Genomic DNA, 23,190 nt, shown 5'->3' on the forward strand with positions numbered 1-23,190 from the left:
TATTTTACCACAATAGAAAAAAAGATATTGTCAAAATGTTTCAGCATAATTTGTTGAATTCCTGCAATTAATTTCTTTTTTTTTTCATTTTAAACAAGAAGTTTGTTTAAACAACAAGATGCTTGACTTGAAGGGAAAACTATCTAGGATTCTTTTTTGTTTTAGAGTAATTTATCCCTACTTAAAGACAGATTGCCCTACATGTAACAGCTACATACAAAAAAGTTAAAAAATTGTCCTTGGCTTTACAATGATAAATGAAAAACGTTAAAATTCCTCAATTGAACAAGGTATGCAAGGATTTTTATGTTGTGTTTTTGTTAAAACAGTGAGAGCAAAATAACTTACTGGAATATAAATATAAGAGCTGAATGAGCACACCACTAATGGAGAAAGGGGGTATTTTCACAGAATCAGTATTTTTCCACATCCCATCTCCACTTGATGTCAATCAAAACATACCATTGGCTGTTTAGTTAAAAAAAAATGCAATATGCTTGTGCACATATACCAGTTACTTTATGTACAATAAAGGAATGGGGAAGGGGGAAATGAAAGAATAGAGAAAACTATAGGGTAGTAGTCAGGATATGGTGGAACCAAATTGCAGTTTTCTTTCTTTTCTTTTTTTTTTTTTTTTGAGACGGAGTCTCGCTCTGTCGCCCAGGCTGGAGTGCAGTGGCCAGATCTCAGCTCACTGCAAGCTCCGCCTCCCGGGTTTACGCCATTCTCCTGCCTCAGCCTCCCGAGTAGTTGGGACTACAGGCGCCCGCCACCGCGCCCGGCTAGTTTTCTGTATTTTTTAGTAGAGACGGGGTTTCACCGTGTTAGCCAGGATGGTCTCGATCTCCTGACCTCGTGATCCACCCGTCTCGGCCTCCCAAAGTGCTGGGATTACAGGCTTGAGCCACCGCGCCCGGCCCAAATTGCAGTTTTCTAATTGAAAATGTAATCTTGGTCTTTAAAGAACAGAGTTCTGGAGTAAAGAAGCAGGTTCCCTTTTCACTAGACACCTCCCGTCTGCTATTGGAACACATCAATTGTTATCTTCATCCTCCATTTCCAACTGTGCAGGTGTGTCTGTTTCATTGATTGGTTGCCCATCGAATCGGAATCTGATCTGCCTCATTGACAATCCCTGTCATTCACATTAGGCTTTCATTAGTTTACTAAGTGGTGTATGCCTCTTAATCTTAAACTGCACCACAGAACCATCCTGCCCCGCCACCTCCAAATTAATATGATCGTTGTTCTCAGTCTTGACTCCTTCCTTGGGCTTTTCATCGGCCATGGCCAGCGCCTGAGTCTCCTCAGCTGCAGCTTCACAAAAGAGGTACCACGTCCGGACCAAACGAGTACACAAGCAGCACCAGGAGTGGCAGAAGAAGGAGTTGGCAGGCCGGGCGCGGTGGCTCAAGCCTGTAATCCCAGCACTTTGGGAGGCCGAGACGGGCGGATCACGAGGTCAGGAGATCGAGACCATCCTGGCTAACACGGTGAAACCCCGTCTCTACTAAAAATACAAGAAAATTAGCCGGGCGAGGTGGTGGGCGCCTGTAGTCCCAGCTACTCGGGAGGCTGAGGCAGGAGAATGGCGTGAACCCGGGAGGCGGAGCTTGCAGTGAGCCGAGATCGCGCCACTGCACTCCAGCCTGGGGCACAGAGCAAGACTCCGTCTCAAAAAAAAAAAAAAAAAAAAAGAAGGAGTTGGCAGTGGTGGACGAAGGAGAGCTTGAGAGTTTTTTGTTTTTTTTTTTTTTTTTGATTCAGAGTCTCACTCTGTGGCTCAGGCTGGAGGGCAGTGGCATGATCTTGGCTCACTGTAACCTCCACCTCCTGTGTTCAAGTGATCCTCCCACCTCAGCCTCCCGAGTAGCTGGGACCATAGGCACACACCACCACACCCAGCTAATTTTTTGTGTTTTTTAGTAGAGATGGCGTTTTTCCATGATCTCAAGCTATGTGTGCACCTCAGCCTCCCCAAATGCTGGGATTACACGTGTGAACCACCAAGCCTGGCCCTGCATAGAATTTCTTCTGCATTTTTATCAACAATCCATTTGGCATATGTCTTAGTTCCAGTGGCCATAATAAAATACCACACACTGTGTGGCTTAAACAACAGTTATTTTCTCACAGGTCTGGGGGCTGAGAGTCTGGTATCAGGATACCAGCATGGCGAGGTCCAAGTGAGGGCCTGTTTCCATCTTGCAGATGACCACTGCGTGTTCATGTGGCCTTTCCTCTGCACATGCATGTGAAGAGAGCAAGCTCTCATTTCCTTTTCCTATAAGGCATTAATCTCATCTTAAGAGCCCAACTCTCATGAACTAATCTAACCGTAACTACCTCCAAAAGGCTCCATCTCCAAATACCACCATATTGAGGACACAGGCTCCAACATGTAAATTTGGGGGAGACACAAACATACAGTCTATAACAGCATATTTCTGAGTCAATGTCTAGATTTTCCATTCTTTTTCCTTTTTTCTATGTGTGGATTCCATCAATGTGTATATTTCATTAATAGCCTGTTCTGTGGGGGTTCAGTCAGGCTGGTGGGAAAAAAATTAGTTATAACAGCCACAAACACTCTTGGAAGGCCTGAGAGTTTGCATAAGCTGCAGTAATAAATCTGCCTGAAGGCAGCCAGAGTCTCTCTGCAGGAGCCAGAGAGCTTAAGGTTCAAATACAAATGAATGTAGAGTAGTTTATCTAACTAACTTGTTTACTCATGTGGTCTTAAGACTAACCTTTGTTTTTCCGCAGGTGCTTAATTGCTTTCTACTCGGAAAGTCCACAATGTCAATTACCCTCTAGTGGTGTTTACTCACGACCTTTGTCAATTAATATCTACTGAATAAATGCAAGTCTCGCTAACTGAGTGAGGCTGTGGCTGCTACTAAGTGGCCCAAATGCTCAGCTGGACTGGCAAAGCAGAATATCTGTGTGTCAGTATACTTTTTTCATCCGTTGTTGGGTCAGGGTCTGTGGGACGGACCTCCACACTGTTCTCTTATTGCAACTTTATACAGTAGTCCGCCCTTATCTAAAGGAGATGCATTCCAAGACCCCCAGTGGATGCCTGAAACCTTGGATAATATTGAGCCCTGTAAATACTGTATGTGTGTGTGTATATACATATAAATATGATAAAGTTTAATTTATGAAATAAACATAGTAACAGATTAACAGCAATAACTCATCAGAAAACAGAAAAATTATAACAATACGCCAGCATCACTACACTTGCACTTTAGGGCCATCATTAAGTAAAACAAAGGGTACTTGAACACAAGCACTGCAAAACCATGACAGTGGATCTGATAGCCAAGACAGCTACTAAGTAACTAGCAGGTGGGTAGCATATACAGCCTGGGTGTGCTGGACACAGCTTGATTCATGTCCCTGGAGTGATGGCATAGGACTGTGCAAAATGTCACCATACTACTCAGAATAGCATCCAATTTAAAACTTATGAATTTTTATTTCTGGAATTTCCCATTTAAGAGTTTTGAACTGCAGTCAAACTTAGGTAACTGAAACTGTGGAAAGCAAACCCTCAGGTGAGGGGTCACCTGTTATAAGCCTTCACACTGGCTTACACCATATGATGAGTCCTCATGCTATACTTTCTTTTAAAATTTTTTCAGATATGTCTAGTTCCTTTGCCTGTTTATTCAAATTTTTCAATAAGGTTATTTATTTATTTATTTATTTATTTTATTTTATTTATTTATTTTTTTTTTTTTTTGAGACGGAGTCTTGCTCTGTCGCCCAGGCTGGAGTGCAGTGGCCGGATCTCAGCTCACTGCAAGCTCCGCCTCCCGGGTTCACGCCATTCTCCTGGCTCAGCCTCCCAAGTAGCTGGGACTACAGGCGCCCGCCACTTCGCCCGGCTAGTTTTTTGTATTTTTTAGTAGAGACGGGGTTTCACCGTGTTAGCCAGGATGGTCTCGATCTCCTGACCTCGTGATCCACCCGTCTCGGCCTCCCAAAGTGCTGGGATTACAGGCTTGAGCCACCGCGCCCTGCCAGGTTATTTAGGACTAAAACACCTCATTGGGATTTTGACAGGAATGCCAATAAACCTATAAATCATGCCGATGAGAACTAACATATTTACTCTGTTGAGTCTTTCAATCAATCAAGAAACCATATATCTTCAATTGTTTCAGTATTATTTTCTTTCTTTCATCAGCATTTTGTAATTTTCAGCACAAAGGTCTAATATATATTTTGTTTAATTTATACCAAAATATTTCATTTTCTATGGAATGATTATTAGCGGGTTTTTTTCTGATTTTTAAAAAATTATACTTTAAGTTCTAGGGTACATGTGCAGAATGTTCAGTTTTGTTATATAGGTATACACGTGCCATGGTGGCTTGCTGCACCCATCAACCCCTCCCCCACATTAAGTATTTATCCTAATGCTATTCCTCCTCTAGTTCCCCTCCCCTTAACAGGCCCTTGTGTGTGATGTTCCCCTCCCTCTGTCCACGTGTTCTCATTGTTCAACTCCCACTTATGAGTGAGAACATGCAGTGTTTGGTTTCCTGTTCTTGTGTTAGTTTACTGAAATAATGGTTTCCAGCTTCATCCATGTCCCTGCAAAGGACATGAACTCATCGTTTTTTATGGCTGCATAGTATTCCATGAGTATATGTACCGAATTTTCTTCATCCAGTCTATCATTGATGGACATTTGAGTTGGTTCCAAGTCTGCTATTGTGATAGTGCTGTAATAAACATATGTATGCATTTATAGTAGAGTGATTTATAATCCTTTGGGTATATACCCAGTAATGGGATTGCTTGGTCAAATGGTATTTCTAGTTCTAGATTCTTTTTTTTTTTTTTTTTTTTTGAGACAGATTCTCGCTCTGTCGCCCAGGCTGGAGTGCAGTGGCACAATCTCAGCTCACTGCAACCTCTGCCTCCCAGGCTCACGCCATTCTCCTGCAAATTCTGTCTCCCAGGTTTAAGTGATTCTCCTGCTTCAGCCTTCTGAGTAGCTAGGATTACAGGTGTACACCACCATGCCCAGCCAATTTATATATTTTTAGTAGAGACGGGGTTTTGCCATGTTGGCCATGCTGGTCTCGAACTCCTGACCTCAAGTGATTTACCCACTTCGGTCTCCCAAAGTGCTGGGATTACAGGCGTGAGCCACTGTGCCTGGTGGCCCTATCATTCTTTGTTCACTGTATGATCTTTAGAAGAAAGGTGGGCAACAGGTGGCCAGCAGTGGTCTACCTGTGGTGATTTTATTCTTTTTTTTTTTTTTTTTTGAGACGGAGTCCTGCTCTGTGCCCCAGGCTGGAGTGCAGTGGCGCGATCTCGGCTCACTGCAAGCTCCGCCCCCCCGGGTTCACGCCATTCTCCTGCCTCAGCCTCCCGAGTAGCTGGGACTACAGGCGCCTGCCACCTCGCCCGGCTAATTTTCTTGTATTAGTAGAGACGGGGTTTCACCTGTTAGCCAGGATGGTCTCGATCTCCTGACCTCGTGATCCGCCCGTCTCGGCCTCCCAAAGTGCTAGGATTACAGGCTTGAGCCACCGCGCCCGGCCAGTGATTTTATTCTTGATACCCTCTGATCTTTCTATGGCCACTATCTGTACCACGCTCGGAACAGCACAGAGACATTGGTAGAGAGAGGTTGTCCCCTCACCTCTGGCAGAAAATGGATGTTCAGACCCTTCACCTTCCTGACGTCAGAGCTAACACGTTCAATACAATAGTTATGGGCCATGGGTGGCTGGCTACTGGGTGCCTGGAATGTTGCTGCAATTTGCTAGAAACTAAATTGTAATTTGCTAGAAAGATAAAATACAGAGTTAGTTTCAAAGATATAGTTCCAAAAATATATATACTTCATTAATCATTACATATTGCTCACATATTACAATGATAATATTTTGGATATATTGGGTTAATTAAATTGTTACAACTAATTTCACCTGTTTCTTCTTCTTCTTTCTTAATTGTTTTTTTATTTTTGAGATGGAGTCTTGCTCTGTCGCCCACACTGGAGTACAATGGCGTGATCTTGGCTCACCTCAACCTCTGCCTCCTGGGTTTAAGCGATTCTCCTGTCTCAGCCTCTCTAGTAGCTGGGATTACAGGCACCTGCCATCATACCCAGCTAATTTTTGTATTTTTGTAGAGACGGGGTTTCACCATATTGGCCAGGCTGGTCTTGCACTCCTGACCTCGGGTGATCCGCCTGCCTCGGCCTCCCAAAGTGCTGAGATAACAGGCATGAGACACTGCACCCGGCTTTCTTTTCTTTCACTTTTATTTTCTTTCTTCTCTTCACTTTTCTTTCTTTCTCCTTTTTCTTCCTTCCTCTTCCTTCCTTTCTTCTTTCCTTCCTTCCTTCTTTCCTTCCTTCCTTCCTTCCTTCCTTCCTTCCTCCCTCCCTCTCTTCCTTCCTCCTCTCTTTCTCTCTCTCTTTCACTCTTTCTTTCTCTCTCTCTCTTTCTCTCTTCTTTTTTACTTGAGATGGAGTTTCGCTCTTGTTGACCAGGCTGGAGTGTGCACTGGGGCGATCTCAGCTAACTGCAACCTCCGCCTCCCTCTGCCTTCCGGGTTCAAGCGATTCTCTTGCCTCAGCCTCCCAAGTAGCTCGGATTACAGGCGCCCGCCACCACGCCTGGCTAATTTTTGCATTTTTAGTAGAGACGGGGTTTCATCATGTTGGCCAGACTGGTCTCAAACTCCTGACCTAAGGTTATCCACCCTCCTCGGCCTCCCAAAGTTCTGGGATTACAGGCGTGAGCCACCTCGCCTGGCCCTTCTTTATTTTTCAAGTCTGGCTACTAGAAAATTTAAAATTCACATGTGGTTCACATCTTATTTCAGAAGATTGGCTCCTTTTAAAAATCTCAGGCTGCTAGTTCAAAGCACTAGGAGCCAGGAAGGTCATAAAATCTGAAATTTTAAAATAATTATTTTTTAAAATTTGTGAATAGCCATATATTATTTATATTTATAACTGCTTATGACCTTATACACAAGGTTAGGGGAAAATACCCTCTGAGGTGGGCCTGGCTCAGCTCAGGTAGGAAGCCCTGCCTGAAAAGGCTGCAACCTGGGCTGTCACTCTTTCTTCACTTCGCCCAGCATTTGGTCATATCTTCTGTCACTCAGGGCCTGAAGGGGCGGGTCCTTAAACCTTATCCAATCAGGAGCACTGAGCTGGGAACCGTCCAATCAGGCACACAGCTGGAGTGGAAAGGACGGCTTCCGGGATGTGGCTGGGCCGTTGTTTCTCGCTGCTGCTGAGCTCCAGGTCTCTCCACTGTTCTGTGTCCTCAGCGTGTGTGGCTTCATGACCCGAAGGTATTGGGAGATCCATAGCTAAGATGCCAGGACCCCCTGAAAGCCTAGAAATGGTGAGAGTGCCGGGTCCGACATCGCGAGAGAGGGCAAGGGGTTGCTTGGAACCGGTGGGAAGTGGCTGTGACGTGACTCAGGCCTCCTCGCAGTCAGCTCCACAATCTGCGCCCGAGTTTTCCTTGCCCAGCTCGGCCTCAGTCTCCTTCAGTCATAAGTTGGCGGCTGCGCCGACAGCCGGGGCCTCGGGCGTCTGGTCTCTTCCCTGCACTGTGACTGTGCCCTGCCTGGAGCCCTCTCTGGCAGCTCTGCACCCGCAGCACCGCGTCTCAAATTGTGCAGGGACCACGGGAGGGTCGTCAGGGGAGAATCCTGAGTTGGGTTGCGGGTTCATGAATGCGAAGAGCTTTGGTCCGTGGGGTTCCCAGTTGCTATTTTTTCCTATTAAAAATTTATGGAGTCACTGCAAAAATATTAAAGAATTTAATCAGAGTGGTTCTAGAATTGTAGAGCACCCAGCTATGTTTTGTAGTTTGTGGTCTGTGGGAGAGGCTTGAAGGAAAATCTTTTATAAAATGCATGGTGAAGAAACCAAATTTAGTAATTGATTAGGTACAGTTACGTGGTTTCTTAATTTGTGCATTAAAGGTGAAAATTTCCTGGTTTTGTAATCAGAGCTTAATTGGCAGTTTATAGTTGCTGAAGCCTGAATTTTGTTTCTCTGAATGTAGTAATTAAAAATAATGCACCTGAGTTAGATTTAGATTTTTTTTTTTTTAAGTAAGAATCCAGGGACTAGAGATACCTCACTCTAATTGCCTGCCACTTATTTATTTTCACACTCCACAGGGAACTGATTTTCTGCTGTATTTTTCACCTGTGTCCCAAGCAGCGTCTTGGAACCCATCCCCCATTTCTCCAGCCTCACTCTGGCTTGCAGTAAGATAATTTCCAGTTTCTTCTGACGTTCCCAAATGCCAGGTTTTCCTCCCTGGTTCATATTATTGCCTTTTTGTCTTTTAGTGTACTTTTTTATACCATATTTTAATTATTTTTTTCGCAAAGCATTAAATGGTTAAATGGTGCGTTTAAGGAGATTTGTTATCTGTAAATATTTCCCATGAAAAGAAAGCAAATAATAATACTCTGACACTATACTGTCGTAAATCTCTGTGTCTCTTTTGCTTTTATCTTGTCTAGGCACAGAGATGTTACCGGAATGTTTTTGGGTCAAAGTTCTCCTTTGGAAAATTTATGGGATGATGTGTCCTCAGCCACCCTTTGGTTTTTTCCTGTTCATGGGTTTCAGTACTATCTGGGGATACACAATGGTAACTGCCATGGTTATGTTAGCTAGAGTGTCCATTGGATTTCAGCTTCTGGTATATTTTCTCCCATAAGATGACCTGAGGTATGGAGTGTATCCTCTCAAGGGAGCAAGTGGATATTCTGGGGCTAAGGGGAATCTGCCGGTGGGGTCTTATTTTGAAAGGGTAACCCCTTGAAATGTTAAAATTGCCTTCACCCAACCAGGCTTCCGTTTCTTAGAGACAAATTGCTGGTCAGCCAATCAGATGCTGGTAATGAGGGGAAAACACAAATAATTTCTGCCCCCTGGATTCTCTAAGGGGAGCAGAAAAATAGTGAAATAAATATAGTAAAAGAAAGGGAGTAAAAAAAAAAGTGAAAATTTTGTGACCAAAAAAATAGTATCCCAAAAGACAGACAAGAACAAAAACAAAACTGACTCCAGTGAGATGGTGTAAGAGCTGGCCAAGTAAAATGCAAGTGGGACAGTCACCGAGAAACAGTGCAGTGTCTTCTGGATGGGTGGTTCTTGAGCACACAATGAGCAGGAGTGGGTGGAAGAATCAAGTGATTGAATGGCCTTACTTGAAACATGAGTCAGACACATCTGTTATTTATTTATTTATTATTTATTATTTATTTTATTTTTATTTTTTTGGGACAAAGTCTCACTGTCGCCCAGGCTGGAGTGCTGTGGCCTGATCTTGGCTCACTGCAAGCTCTGCCTCCCAGGTTCACGCCATTCTCCTGCCTCAGCCTCCCGAGTCGCTGGGACTACAGGCGCCCGCCACCACGTCCGGCTAATTTTTTGTATTTTTAGTAGAGAGGCTTTCACCGTGTTAGCCAGGCTGGTCTCAATCTCCTGACTTCGTGATCCATCCGCCTTGGCTTCGTGAGCCACCGCGCCCAACCCATATCTGTTATTTAACCAGCACTTCCACTCATGGATTTGTCACCTTGAAGGGATTTGTTCACTTATTTTGACCTGAGTTTTTATAGTAGGGCTTGAAAGGTAGAAAAATATTTACAAAAGACATGAAAGATGTGAGTTTCAAAAAATTAGTATCTAATCATACATGTCATTTGTTAAAAATTCTCACATACCTTTTTCTTTCCCAGAGTGAGTTTACGAATTTTCTCAGGTGTTTTTTTTTTTTTTTTTTGTAACTGGGTGATTTCAAACAGAATTTCAGGGCTTAGCTTTTAGAATGCTGCCAAGAAAAAGAAGAGGAAAAAATCTCTATTTCATTTTTGCTGTAGAAAATGAATACATTTCCATGAGAAATTGTGGTAGATAATTGATTGGTTACATAGATTCATAAAAACATCAGTTCCTTTTTTTGCAAGATAAATTTTTGACAGTGAATATCTCTGTTCAAATCCTGTTTTCTTGATTCGTGAGTTTCATGCTAAATATTATGAGACAAAAGTTGGTACTGCCTAGAAGTGTTTTCATGACTCATTGTTTACTGCATGATTTTTAATGGAATTAATAGAATAAGACATTTATTTTCCAAAAGAAATAGATACTTTTTCTTTTCTTTTCTTTTTTGAGACGGAGCCTCGCTCTGTCGCCCAGGCTGGAGTGCAGTGGCCGGATCTCAGCTCACTGCAAGCTCCGCCTCCGGGGTTTACGCCATTCTCCTGCCTCAGCCTCCCAAGTAGCTAGGCCTACAGGCGCCTGGCTAGTTTTTTGTATTTTTTAGCAGAGACGGGGTTTCACCGTGTTAGTCAGGGTGGTCTCGATCTCCTGACCTCGTGATCCACCCGTCTCGGCCTCCCAAAGTGCTGGGATTACAGGCTTGAGCCACCGCGCCCGGCCTGCTTTTCTTATTAAGGTATACAGTATAAGCACCTTGGCCGGGCGCAGTGGCTAACGCCTGTAATCACAACACTTTGGGAGGCTGAGGCAGGTACATCACAAAGTCAAGAGATCAAGACCATCCTGACCAACATGGTGAAACCCCGTGTCTACTAAAAGTACAAAAATTAGCTGGGCATGGTGGCACGCACCTGTGGTGCTACTCGGGAGGCTGAGACTTGAACCTAAGAGGTTGAGGTTGTAGTGAGCCAAGATCGCACCACTGCACTCCAGGGTGGTGACAGAGACTCCGTCTCAAAAAAATAAATAAATAAATGTAAGCACTTAAAAATTTTTTTTTCCCTTATATGAACACTGTGTTTCAGTCATTTTGCTGAATTTTTTAAATACTTAATTTCAAAAACCAAGTGAGTAACTCTAACGTGAAAATTAAAGTTTGAGCCCAGTGACTCAGAGCTAAGGTTAATATTGAGCCTGCAAAAGTTGTTTATGAAAGGCCTAGTTAGTTTTTTTTCCGGAGAGCCTCCCCTGCAGAAGTTCCAGCCTGCTCACTCCAGTCATGGAAGAAGGCTTTCTGCTGACAGAAGCTGCGGAGTCCTGGAAAGCTACAGGCAGATGCAGTTAAGGCTAAGATAAAAGGGGACAGGGAGGGTCACACTAGCCATGTACTTGTTATTGTACATCAGGGATGCTACTGATTTAGTATCCTGAAACTTTGCTGAAGTTGTTTATCAGTTTAAATAACTTTTGTGCTGAGACTCTAGGATTTTGAAGATACAGAATCTTGTCATCTGCACACAGGAATAGTTTGACTTCCTCTCTTCCTGTTTGAATGCCTTTTATTTCTATCTCTTCCCTGATTGTTCTGGCCAAGACTTTCAATTCTGTGTTGAATAAGAGTTTTGAGAAAAAGCATTCTTGTCTTGTGCCAGTTTTCATGAAGGAATGCTTCCAGCTTGTGTTCATTTTCTATGTTGACTGTAAGTTTGTCATACTTAGATGACTCATTATTTTGATGTAGGTACCTCCAATGCCTAGTTTTTTGAAAGTTTTAAACATGAAGGATGGTAAATTTTATTGCAGACTTTTTTAACATCTACTGAAATAACCTTGTGGTTTTTGTCTTTAGTTCTGTTTACTTGAAGAGTAACATTTATTAATTGTATGTTGAACCAACCTTTTATTTCAGAGATACAGCCAAGTTGATCACATTAGCTTTTTGGTGTTCTCCTGGATTTGGTTTGCCAGTATTTTGTTGAGGATATTTTCATCAATGTTCATTAAAAATATCGGCCTCGAGTTTTCTATTTTTTTGTTTTTTATTTGCCAAATTTTCATATCAGAATAATGCTATTTTTATATAATGAGTTGGAAAGAAGTCCCTTTTTCTCTTTGAAATAATATTAGTAGAAGTGGTACAAGCTCTTATTTTACATCTGGTAGAATTCAGCTGTAAATTTGTCTGGTTCTTTGTTTTATTTTTGGTGGGTAGGCTATTTATGTATTTATTTAATTTTGTTTTATTTTACTTTTTGAGAAAGAGTCTCACTCTGTCGCCCAGGCTGGAGTGCAGCGGCGCAATCTCAGTTCACTGCAACCTCCACCTCCCGAGTTCAAGCAATTCTCCGCTTCAGCCACCTGAGTAGCTGGGATTACAAGTGTGGACCACCACACCCAGCTAATTTTTGTATTTTTAGTAGAGATGGGGTTTCACCATGTTGACCAGGCTATTCGCTATTCTTGAACTTCTGACCTCATGATCCACTCGCCTCGGCCTCCCAAAGTGCTGGGATTATAGGCTGAGCCACCATGCCCGGACAGCTATTTATTTATTTATTTATTTATTTTTATTTATTTATTTTTTGAGACAGAGTCTCACTCGGTCGCCCAGGCTGCAGTGCTGCCACAATCTCGGCTCACTGCAACCTCTGCCTTACGGATTCACCCCATTCTCCTGTCTCAGCGTCCCGAGTAGCTGGGACTACAGGCGCCCGCCTTCATGCCCGGCTAATTTTTTGTGTTTTTAGTAGAGATGGGGTTTCACCATGTTAGCCAGGATGGTCTCAATCTGACCTCGTGAGCCACCACACCCGACCCTGACTGGCTATTTGTTACTAATTCAGTTTTGGAGCTTGTTATTGGTCTATTCAGGGATTCAATTTCTTATTTGTTCAGTCTTTGGAGGATGTATCATTGCTCCAAGGTTACAATCCTCAAGCTTGGCCCAGCGAACTTTCTAATTCATGTTTCCTCAGTTTTTTCCTTTTAGGTAGACATATTACTTAGAATGTGCTAGAGGAACCTCTATGAAGGGATCTCTCCTTTGATTGTACTCCGCTTGCTGTAACACCCAAGGATGCGGAGTCAGGTTAATCCCACCTAGAATCTGCACATAGAGTCAGGCCTCTGCCTGGGATTTACAAGACAGGGCCAGACTTTCGATTGAGAATGTACTGAAAACCAACAAAATATATTTTCTGCATTGTGAGATGTCAACATAGACATCTTAAAGCCCCCCTTTGAGAGTGTGGCTTTGTAAGCTTTTCAGATCTTGTTTGGTGACCTGCTACAGTTATATGAGAGGCTCCAGGTATAAATAGAATCTGATGACAGAATCTGTAAGTGTAAACAAGCATCTTCAGAGTGAGAGATCAAGGCCACAAAGTATCCAGAGCCATGACCACAACTATACCTACCTGTAAATTGTAATTATGGAGTAGAGTATTCTTGTCCTTCTTACGCAAAAGCTAGCAAATCAGGATAGGTTGTCCAGATTCTGGAGCTCCACCAAAGCAGTTCTGTTTTCTATTTAGAATCAGCCTGAGTTTCTCCAGTTCGGCTTATCATTGGGCCATCAGCCTTGGGTCACTGGGAACCCTCTCACAATCACCTAGGTTTCTTTAAGACATTTGAGGATGTCAGGGACAGAATTGTGTCAGGCTGACAAGAGTGATTAATTCTGCTTGTGTCTCAGTGTAAGAGAAAGGAGTCATTCTGTGTTTTTTTCTCCCTCATAAGAGATAACTTTGGTTGGTGCCCAAATTAAAGTTTATCAAGTTTTCTGCTAGTTGGGTGAAAGACAGAGGAGGTCTGGCAACTCAAATAAACTAATTGCTTCCATTTTATATTATCATTCAAAAAATAGATGAAGCAGTCATGGTCCCTACCATCCAGGAACTTTTAGTCTAGACTAGCAACTGAATACATGGTTGAATTAAGCATTATATGGTTGGTAGAATGAATAGATGTTTGGGAAAAACAACAACAACAACAACTTGGGCCACTTTTTGAAAATATTGCTGTGACTTCTGATGTTATCACCTGAAGGGATATTTATGGACTGAAGAGGTGTTATTATTTGTGTTTATTTTACTTTTCTAAGAATACATATTTATCTTCTAATAAAATTATCCTAGAAAACTTTAAAAGATTCATTTAAATTGCTTATTAGTGTATGTTATAAAATTGAGAGCAGTGGCAAAAATAGATTAAAGTTACATAAACTCTGGGATTTAAGTTTTTCTTAGGTAAGCTTAGGAAAAACAGAACTGGAAATACCTCAGTGGCATAGAGAACAAATTCAACCTAGGGTCTTCTCCCTGCCCCAGTTCTGATCAGATTCACTTTTTTTGGAGGCATTTTTAGCTCTGGCCCCACTCTGGAGTCTTTCCTTACAAAACTGATTTATAGAGATTCACGTTTTGGCTGGTAAATCCTGCTGACTTTCTAGAGCTGGTGCTCACAATATCCTGAAACCCAAAAGTAGATACATAAGAAAAATAAACTATACATTTTAAGATCTTAATTTTTAAATTTTGTAGTAAAACCAGTGCTTACGGAAACATTCCATTTAGCAACTTGTTTTCTATTCCTGCAGATCCAGTAGTTGCTATACAAGTCACAAACAAGTATATATAAACAGAAAAAATCCTCTAAACTACATTAAACTCTTTCTGTCTATATTTCTTTATATATCTTCATCTGTCTATATTTAGCTTTTGGTTTATTTTTAAGAAAATCAATGACAGAGAAACAGAGGAAGAAATACTAATTCTGGGCCCTTTATCTAAATCCTGAGAATTATTGAACACTTAGTATGAACTTCGAAGGTCTTATTAGGATTTAATCACAGAATGTGTTATTCCCAGCACCATGCTCTGTATCATACTCTTGAGCACATAGTACCTGCGCAAGAATGCTGAATGTAAGGGGCTCTGTGCTGTGCCTGCTTTCTCTAATGCTAATGATAAGCCCAGGTGGAGCAACATAGCAACATTGACTTTGACAGGGGACTTGTTTGGAACACCCATTCATGGACCCTTTCTAAACTTGCAGAATCACATTACATAAAGTGGGACCAACATTACCAAGTGATTTTTGAGTTCATTAAAGCTTGAGAGGCGATGCTTAGCTAAGTGACTATCAGCCCAGGCTTCTCATTAGGATCACATGGCCAATTTGCAGACATCTCTTTACTTGTGCCATCTCCCCAGGTTCTGTGTATTGTTCTAGGTGAAAGTATTCATGTTGTTTTAATTGTTTCTCATGTGACGCTAAGGTGAGGACAAAATCAAGTGGGTGGGGTTCAAGATACATTCATGAGAGTTGAGTTTCACCTTTGCACTAAAAGGTAGTCACAGGAACTGTTCTATTTGGTTTTAATAGGAAGAGGTCAGTGTGACCCATATTTTCATCACCATAGCAGAAATTGCTGGTTTTTGTGGCAAGGGCGGGCACATGAAGACAGAAATAGAGAAACATATTTTTATATTCATTGAGCAGCTTGTTGTTCCTGAATCTCTGCTGTTACAAAGGACAGAAATGGGTGGGCTTTTTCTGCAGGTCTTAGTTCTTTTTTCTGTAGTTGTGAGGCTAGCAGGTAAATGGGTGGTGCTGACTTCTTTACAGGAATTTTCTCAAGATGCAGGTGTAACTTCTCCAGAGAATGTCATCTGAAAAGGATTTCCAAAGAAGGCAAAAGAGGAAAAATGGCTTTTTTTTTTCAGCTAAATATGTCTCAGATGAAGATCTGTGTCCACTCTGCCTCATGGAATGCCATGCATTTAGTCCTTGCAAACCTTTACTTCTCTACTTGTGTTTCTTTTCCCCTAATGAGTTTAACGACTTTTTAAAATTCTTGTGATAGTCAAGGGTCTCTGCAAAATGTTTCTCTCCTATATCCCAGAACCTTCTCTACACTCTCTAAAGCATGACTTCTTATATACCATGCAAAATTCTTAAAATGAATTTATAGTCTGCACTATTTAAAATGTTCCCTTTGTTGCCGTTGAACATGGGAAAATGTAGATATTCAAGATTCCCACTGGCGGAAAGCTGGGCTCCTTAGTAAAGATAAATAGCATGTAGTCTTGTGACTTCATCTGTTTTCTCCATTAACTCTGTGCGGAACAGGATTAGGAAAATGCTTATTTAAACAGGATAGCGTTTATTACCCTGAAAATTCTGAAAAAAAGTTATTGAGAGATACCTGCTCTCTCGGGTGCTAAAGAAAGACTACTTTAAAATGTTATTAAAAATTACAGACCATAGAAGATATCTGCATCTTGAACTCCACATAATACTGACTTTTCTGTATGGTTAAATTCAGACTAGAATTTACTTTTTGAGAGGCAGTATCTCAGCAGTGATGATGTGTTCTTCTGTGTGCATCGCATCAGCACATCATAAACATTTGTCCTAATGCAGTTGATTTTAAAATTTACTTAAAGAGCTCTCTGAAATACTTATTTCACTATAGAGTTCATTATTTTTCTCTTCATTATTAAGTATCTTTATGTAGCTAAAGAAGAGCTGTGCATAAACCATCACATTTAATCCGGCAGCTGCCTTTCTTTCTTAGGTTTTCCTTGCATATATCTGTCTTTGGAAAATGAAGACTCTTGTCTTTGTTTACAGGGCAGAAAAATTGAGTAAAACACAGGTTCTTCCGCTTACGGGATATTTGACAAAATATTCTTTCTGGGCCAAACACATTGGCATTACTAGTGAGCTTGTTAGAAATTCAGAAAGCAGAGTTTATTTCAGATCTTCTGGAAAAAAAAATTGTGCACAAGATCTTCAGTTTATTGTTCACATTAAAACTTGAGAGGTGCCTTCTAACTCAACATCTTTTTTGTCTGAAAAATATACACAACTCGTTCTTTGTGTGGCAAATATAGCACTAAAAAAGTACATGTTTGTGTTTATGCATTTAGTTTTATACTTTAGTATTCATAAAAGTATATATACACTGGTGTTGTAGATCTTATACCATTCTCATCCCTCAGAGAATACATTAGAGATATTTCTGTGTTGAAAATTGTTGAATAACTTCAGTCATTCCTGTAAGTCAGAACCAAGCTTTTTTACTCTCTCATTTAACCTTAACTCAAATGATAAATTTTGCCCACGTGTAAATATGTGTGTGTGTGTGCACATGTGCATGCGTGTGTGTGTTTGTTTCAGGGGCCGTTGACATTTAGGGATGTGGCCATAGAATTCTCTCTGGAGGAGTGGCAATGCCTGGACACTGCTCAGCAAGATTTGTATAGGAAAGTGATGTTAGAGAACTACAGAAACCTGGTCTTGGGTGAGAATAACTTTAATACACAATTCCTTATATACCCTAAAGTTTTCATTTCTCTGTTTTCGTAGAATAATTTTTGATAATTTATGCTTTTCATAAATGAGTTTCTGATGCCTGTTTTAAAAAAATCTTGAGGAATTGTCCATGTAAAAAAAAAATTCTTCAGGATGTTTTATCTTGGCCTGATCTTTTTACATGTCTGAGCTGGTCTATATCCTTCACTCTAGAGTAGTGATAATTTCAGAAATTTAGTAGTATAAAATATTGTTGCCCATATGTTAAAATCTATATGCGACCACTAATTTTTTATCCATGAATACTGGGTGGTGAAATTAAGCACCTACAAATTTAAAATATTTTCTAAATGTTAAGAACTTTCTGTCATTAAATAGTATTTTGGGATAAATTTTCTAGAATATTCTATTACATCCTCTTTATTAAGCATGGTACTAGGTAGGCAATTAGAGAATACGGGCAAGATTCATGTTATTTATTTTTAATAAAGCAGGTATTGATGTCTCTAAGCCAAATCTGATCACCTGTCTGGAGCAAGGAAAATATCCCTGGAATATGAAGAGACACAGTATGGTAGTGAAACCCCCAGGTAGGTGAGAGTGAATGAAACAGTTGACATAGATGAAAGGTTGAAAGATTAAAAAAAAAAAAAAGCCCGTCCCTGCCAGGCGCAGTGGCTCACGCCTGTAATCCCAGCACTTTGGGAGGCCGAGGCCAGTGGATCGCCTGAGCTCAGGAGTTCAAGACCAGACTGTTTTATACCAACATGGTGTAAACTCTGTCTCTACTAAAAATAGAAAAATTAGCCAGGCGTGGTGGCAGGTGCCTGTAATCCCAGCTCCTCAGGAGGCTAAGGCAAGAGAATTGCTTGAACCGGGAGACAGAGGTTGCAGTGAGCCGAGATCGCACCACTGCACTCCAGCCTGGGGGACAAAAGCAAGACTTCATCTCAAAAAAAAAAAGAAAAGAAAATAGTTATCAAGTGAATATAATACCATCACCAACTCTGTCCTGCTGATTTGGGAAGCTGTGTTCCAAAGCAAAGAGTTTCCTGGAAGCCTGAGGTATATATATTTTTGTTGTTGTTGTTTTTGTTCTCACATAGGGCCATCTTCTGTCTTATGCTTTTAAATTCTCTAAGGATTCTACTTTCTCTTCATTGATACTCCTTTAAGTTTACAGTGAGAGCGAAAATCCTCTTCATGGCATATAAGAGACTGCACAATCTGACTGCTTTTCCATTGTTTTGGGAGACACACAAATATCTGCATCTGCATGATTTTGAGAAACTTGTGTTAAACTATTTTATTAGTTCTCTTTTTGCATCATTTCTAAAATGTGTGAGAGTAGTGGTCTCTGTTCTATTGGTTTTTATGTTAATTTTCTGAACATTCCATCCTATTCTTGTTAGTATATTCTGGAAATATAGTTTGAAATTATAAAGTATGATGTCCCTCTGTTTTTTTTTCTCATAATTAATTTGGCTATTTGAAGTTTATTGTAGTTTTTTGTAAATTTTAGAATTGTAGTTTTCATTACTATAAGAAAACATGCTACTGGAATTTTGATAGGAAGTTTCCTGAATCTATAGATTACTTTAGAGAATATAGTACTTTAACAGTATTTATTAATTTTTTTTTTTTTTTTTTTTTTTTTTTTGAGACGGAGTCTCGCTCTGTCACCCAGGCTGGAGTACAGTGGCCGGATCTCAGCTCACTGCAAGCTCCGCCTCCTGAGTTTACGCCATTCTCCTGCCTCAGCCTCCCGAGTAGCTGGGACTACAGGCGCCCGCCACCACGCCCGGCTAATTTTTTGTATTTTTTTAGTAGAGACGGGGTTTCACCGTGTTAGCCCGGATGGTCTTGATCTCCTGACCTCGTGATCCGCCCGTCTCGGCCTCCCAAAGTGCTGGGATTACAGGCTTGAGCCACCGCGCCCGGCCCAGTATTTATTTTTTCAATCCATAAATATGAAATATTTTCAAATTTATTTGTGTCTTCCCTAATTTCTTTTATTGATTTATATCTTTCATTGTTAAGATTTTTTGTCTCTTGGGTTAAATTTGTTCTCAGAAATTAATTATTTTATTTATATTTTTAAAAAGATTGTTTTCTTGGTTGGCACGGTGGCTGGGGCCTGTAATCCCAGCAATTTGGGAGGCTGAGGCAGGTGGATCACTTGAGTTCAGGAGTTTGAGACCAGTCTTGCCAATACGGTGAAACCCTGTCTCTACTGAAAATATAAATAATTATTTGGGTGTGGCGGTGAGCACTTGTAATCAATCCCAGCTACTCAGGAGGCTGAACCAGGGGAATCACTTTTACCAGGGAGGCAGAGGTTGCAGTGAGCCAAGATCACTGTATTACACTCCAGCCTGGGCCACAGAGCAAGACTGTGTCTCAAAAAAAAAAAAAAAAAAAAATTAAAAAGAATAAATTTTTTTTTTTTTGAGATGGAGTCTCACTCTGTTGCCCAGGCTGGAGTGCAGTGATGTGATCTCTGCTCACTGCAAGCTCCGCCTCCTGGGTTCTTGCCATTCTCCTGCCTCAGCTGCTTGAGTAGCTGGGACTACAGGCACCAGCCACCATGCCTGGCTAATTTTTTTGTATTTTTAGTAGAGACAAGGTTTCGCCATGTTAGCCAGGATGGTCTCGATCTCCTGACCTCATGATCCACCCGCCTTGGCCTCCCAAAGTCCTGGGATTACAGGTGTGAGCCACCATGCCTGGCCTAATAAAACTTTTTAAATTTCTATTGTATCCAATAGCTTGTTTTAAGTGTATAGAACAATAACATACGTTTATGTTAATTTTATATTTTGTTAATTTACTGAGTGTATTTATTAGTTTAAACAAATTTCAGTGTACTATGGTTTTTTATGTGTAAGATTATATATTCCTCAAACAGCAACTTTTACTTGTCTTCAGTTTCAATGGCTTAAAAAAATTTTTTTTTTCATTATTCTGCCACATACTTCCAGTGCTATGTTAAAATAGAAGCATTGACAACGGGCACAATAGAGTTTACTATTGGTATCTGTGAATTTGAAACAGCAAACAACTCCTTAAGTTTTCATAAACTAATTTCAGGAGGTAGAGATCTTTTCTTGGGTCCCCAGGGTTCTGGGATACCCCCTGGGTTTGTAGTGGAGTGGGGTTGTAACTTGGTTGTAAGGCTGCTGGGTCTGCACTAGGGTCCACATTTAGTTGTCTTGTTGCAAGAGGCTTGGGTAGTTGTAATTCCCAATTTTTTTTTTTTTTTTTTTTTGAGACAGGAGTCTCGCTCTGTCACCCGGCTGGAATGCAATGGTATGATCTCAGCTCATCAAAACCTCTGCCTCCCTAGTTCAAGTGATTCTCCTGCTTCAGCCTCCTGAGTAGCTGGGATTACAGGTGCCTGCCAGCACTCCCAGCTAATTTTTTTGTGTTTTTAGTGGAGACTAGGTTTCACCATGTTGGCTAAGCTGGTCTCGAACTCCTGACCTCAGGTGATCCGCCCGCCTTGGCCTCCCAAAGTGCTGGGATTACAGACGTGAGCCACCGTGCCCGGCCACTCGTTTCTTGTAAATGCTTGTTAGAAGTTTCGCATCAGAATATTTTATTTATAATTATACTGATATTCTCTGAAATTTTACTGCCAGTTATTCAAAATACCTGCCTTTGATGAGTATACACTTACAGTCAAACACTGTAGTCAGATTCTTTCTTAATGGTACGTTAATGTTGCATACCAAATTGTATGAGTAAACATGTCTCTTATTGTTGTGCAGTTTCATATTAGTGGTGTTTTTTTTGTTTTTTTTTTTTGTTTTTTTGAGACGGAGTCTCGCTCTGTGGCCCAGGATGGAATGCAGTGGCTGGATCTCGGCTCACTGCAAGTTCCGCCTCCCGGGTTCACGCCATTCTCCTGCCTCAGCCTCCCAAGTAGCTGGGACTACAGGCGCCCGCCACCTTGCCCGGCTAGTTTTTTGTATTTTTTAGTAGAGATGGGGTTTCACTGTGTTAGCCAGGATGGTCTCGATCTCCTGACCTCGTGATCCACCCGTCTCGGCCTCCCAAAGTGCTGGGATTACAGGCTTGAGCCACCGCGCCCGGCCTCATATTATTGGTGTTTTAGTGTAGGTTTCTTAATATCAGCTTATCATGGTTTTTGGTTGTTTTATGTATTACAATTTTAGTCAATTTGCAATTCTGTCTGTATACTTTATGTTGATGTGAGGTTTACTTAAAAGATAAGTCAGCCATATGTCTGTCACAATCATATATGTGTGTTTATCTATAAATATGACCCCAATATTGGTTATGGCTTATCTTGTATATATTCTTTCTTTCTTTTTCTTTTTCTTTTTTTTTTTTTTTAGGTGGAGTCTCGCTCTGTTGTCCAGGCTGGAGTGCAGTGGCGCAATCTCAGCTCACTGCAATCTCTGCCTCTCAGGTTCACATCATTCTCCTGCCTTAGCCTCCCAAGTAACTGGGACTACAGGCATCTGCAACCACATCTGGCTAATTTTTTGTATTTTTAGTAGAGAGGGGGTTTCACCATGTTAGCCAGGATGGTCTCGATCTCCTGACCTCGTGATCTGCCCGCCTCAGCCTCCCAAAGTGCTGGGATTACAGGCATGAGCCACTGCGCTCTGCCTCTTGTATATATTCTTTCTTAGCTGATTTTCAGTGGTGGTTTTATCTTGTCTAAGTGAGTAGTCATGTAAATATTTTCACCATTTCTTGTTTTCATGATTTGTTTAATCATGAATATATATTTCCTTTGTGTAAGAGAAACACTTCTGTGATTCAAAGGTAATTTTTGAAAAGATTTATAATTCTTTGTTTTTTTCAGTTTTTTGGTTAGAAAATTAATTGTTGTAAAAACACATAAGATTTAGCGTCTTAAATCTATTTAAGTGTACATTTCAGGGTCCAACATGTGGGTGGCTCACATGTATAATTTCAGAAATTTGGGAGTCCAAAACAGGAAGATCACTTGAGCCCAAAAGTTTCAGACCAGCCTGGGCACCATATGAACCAGCCTGGGCAACATATGAAGATTCCCTCTTTACAAAAATTTTTAAAAAGTAGTCAGGCATGGTGGTGTGCGCCGGTGGTCCCAGCTACTTGGGAGATTGAGAGGGGAGGATTACTTGAGCCTGGACAAGTTTGAGGCTGAAGTGACCCTTAATTGTGCCACTTCACTTCGGCTTGGGTGACAGAGTGAGACCCTATCTCAAAAGGAAGCTATATATTTCAGGCATGTTAAGTATATTCACATAGTTACGCAAAAGACTTCTAAAAGTTTTACATCTTGTGAAACTAAAACCCAGTACCCATTAGGTAACAATAACGCATTTACCCTCTCCCCAGGCTTGACAAACACCCTTCCAATTTCTCTTTTTATAAGTGTGACTACTTAAGATATCTTATATAAGTGGAATCATACGGTATCCATCATTTCATTTCTGACATATAGGTGACATTTGGAAAGTTTATCGTAAAATGTGATAATTTCTTCTTTAAAACTGAATAATATTTTATTGTGTATATATATATATGCAACACTTTTGATGTGTTTATAAATCAAGAGACATCTGAGTTGCTTCAGCCCTTTGGCTTTTGTGAATATGGGTACAATAAACATGGATGTTCTGATAGGTCTTCCAGGTCTTGTGTTTCATATTTTGACTATAAATTCATAAATGGGATTGCTGTATTTGATAATTCAATTTTTAATTATTTGAGAAACATAACATTTTAAAATAATGACTGTATCTTTGTTTTCTACTAACAATATAGGTTTCATTTTTATTGCATCATCAACAGATTTGGTGTGCTTAAAAAATTTATAGTGGCCATTGTTATGGATGTGAGGCAATTTTGTTTTTCACTGTGATTTTCATGTGTTTCTGTACAAAGTAGAGAAATGTTCTGTGTCATTTCAAGTGCTCTTTTTCTATATGTGTATCTTTTCTGATGAAAATTTTGTTCAATTGCTCATTTCTAAATCAATTTAGCATTATTGTTCAGTTTTAAGAGTTGTTCATATATTATGAATATTAACTCCTATCACATATGATTTGCAAATATTTTCACCTATTTCCTAGAAGGCATTTTCCCTCAATTGAATA

General features: G+C 40.7%; 1 protein-coding gene and 1 pseudogene across 8 annotated transcripts in view; one reads left to right on the plus strand and one right to left on the minus strand.

Annotated features, from left to right (window-relative positions):
• Positions 1-23,190, plus strand: part of LOC105489698 (zinc finger protein 493) — a 52,705-nt gene that overhangs the window by 11,443 nt on the left and 18,072 nt on the right. Inside the window, exons 1-4 of one of the 8 annotated variants that reach the window (XM_071086630.1) lie at positions 7,235-7,400; positions 16,937-17,060; positions 17,563-17,661; positions 18,899-19,473. In XM_071086630.1, the coding sequence (XP_070942731.1) occupies positions 7,371-7,400; positions 16,937-17,060; positions 17,563-17,661; positions 18,899-18,954 (309 nt within the window). In that variant the 5' untranslated portion in view covers positions 7,235-7,370 and the 3' untranslated portion in view covers positions 18,955-19,473. Of the gene's footprint in view, positions 1-7,234; positions 7,401-8,190; positions 8,281-16,936; positions 17,061-17,562; positions 17,662-18,898; positions 19,474-23,190 lie in introns of those variants that run through there. The other 7 variants (XM_024795355.2, XM_024795357.2, XM_011754694.3 and 4 more) reach the window with 7 other exon arrangements.
• LOC139360230 (small ubiquitin-related modifier 2 pseudogene) lies at positions 615-1,315 on the minus strand (annotated as a pseudogene).

The sequence above is a fragment of the Macaca nemestrina genome, chromosome 20, assembly GCF_043159975.1.
Source record: "Macaca nemestrina isolate mMacNem1 chromosome 20, mMacNem.hap1, whole genome shotgun sequence".
NCBI lineage: Eukaryota > Metazoa > Chordata > Mammalia > Primates > Cercopithecidae > Macaca > Macaca nemestrina.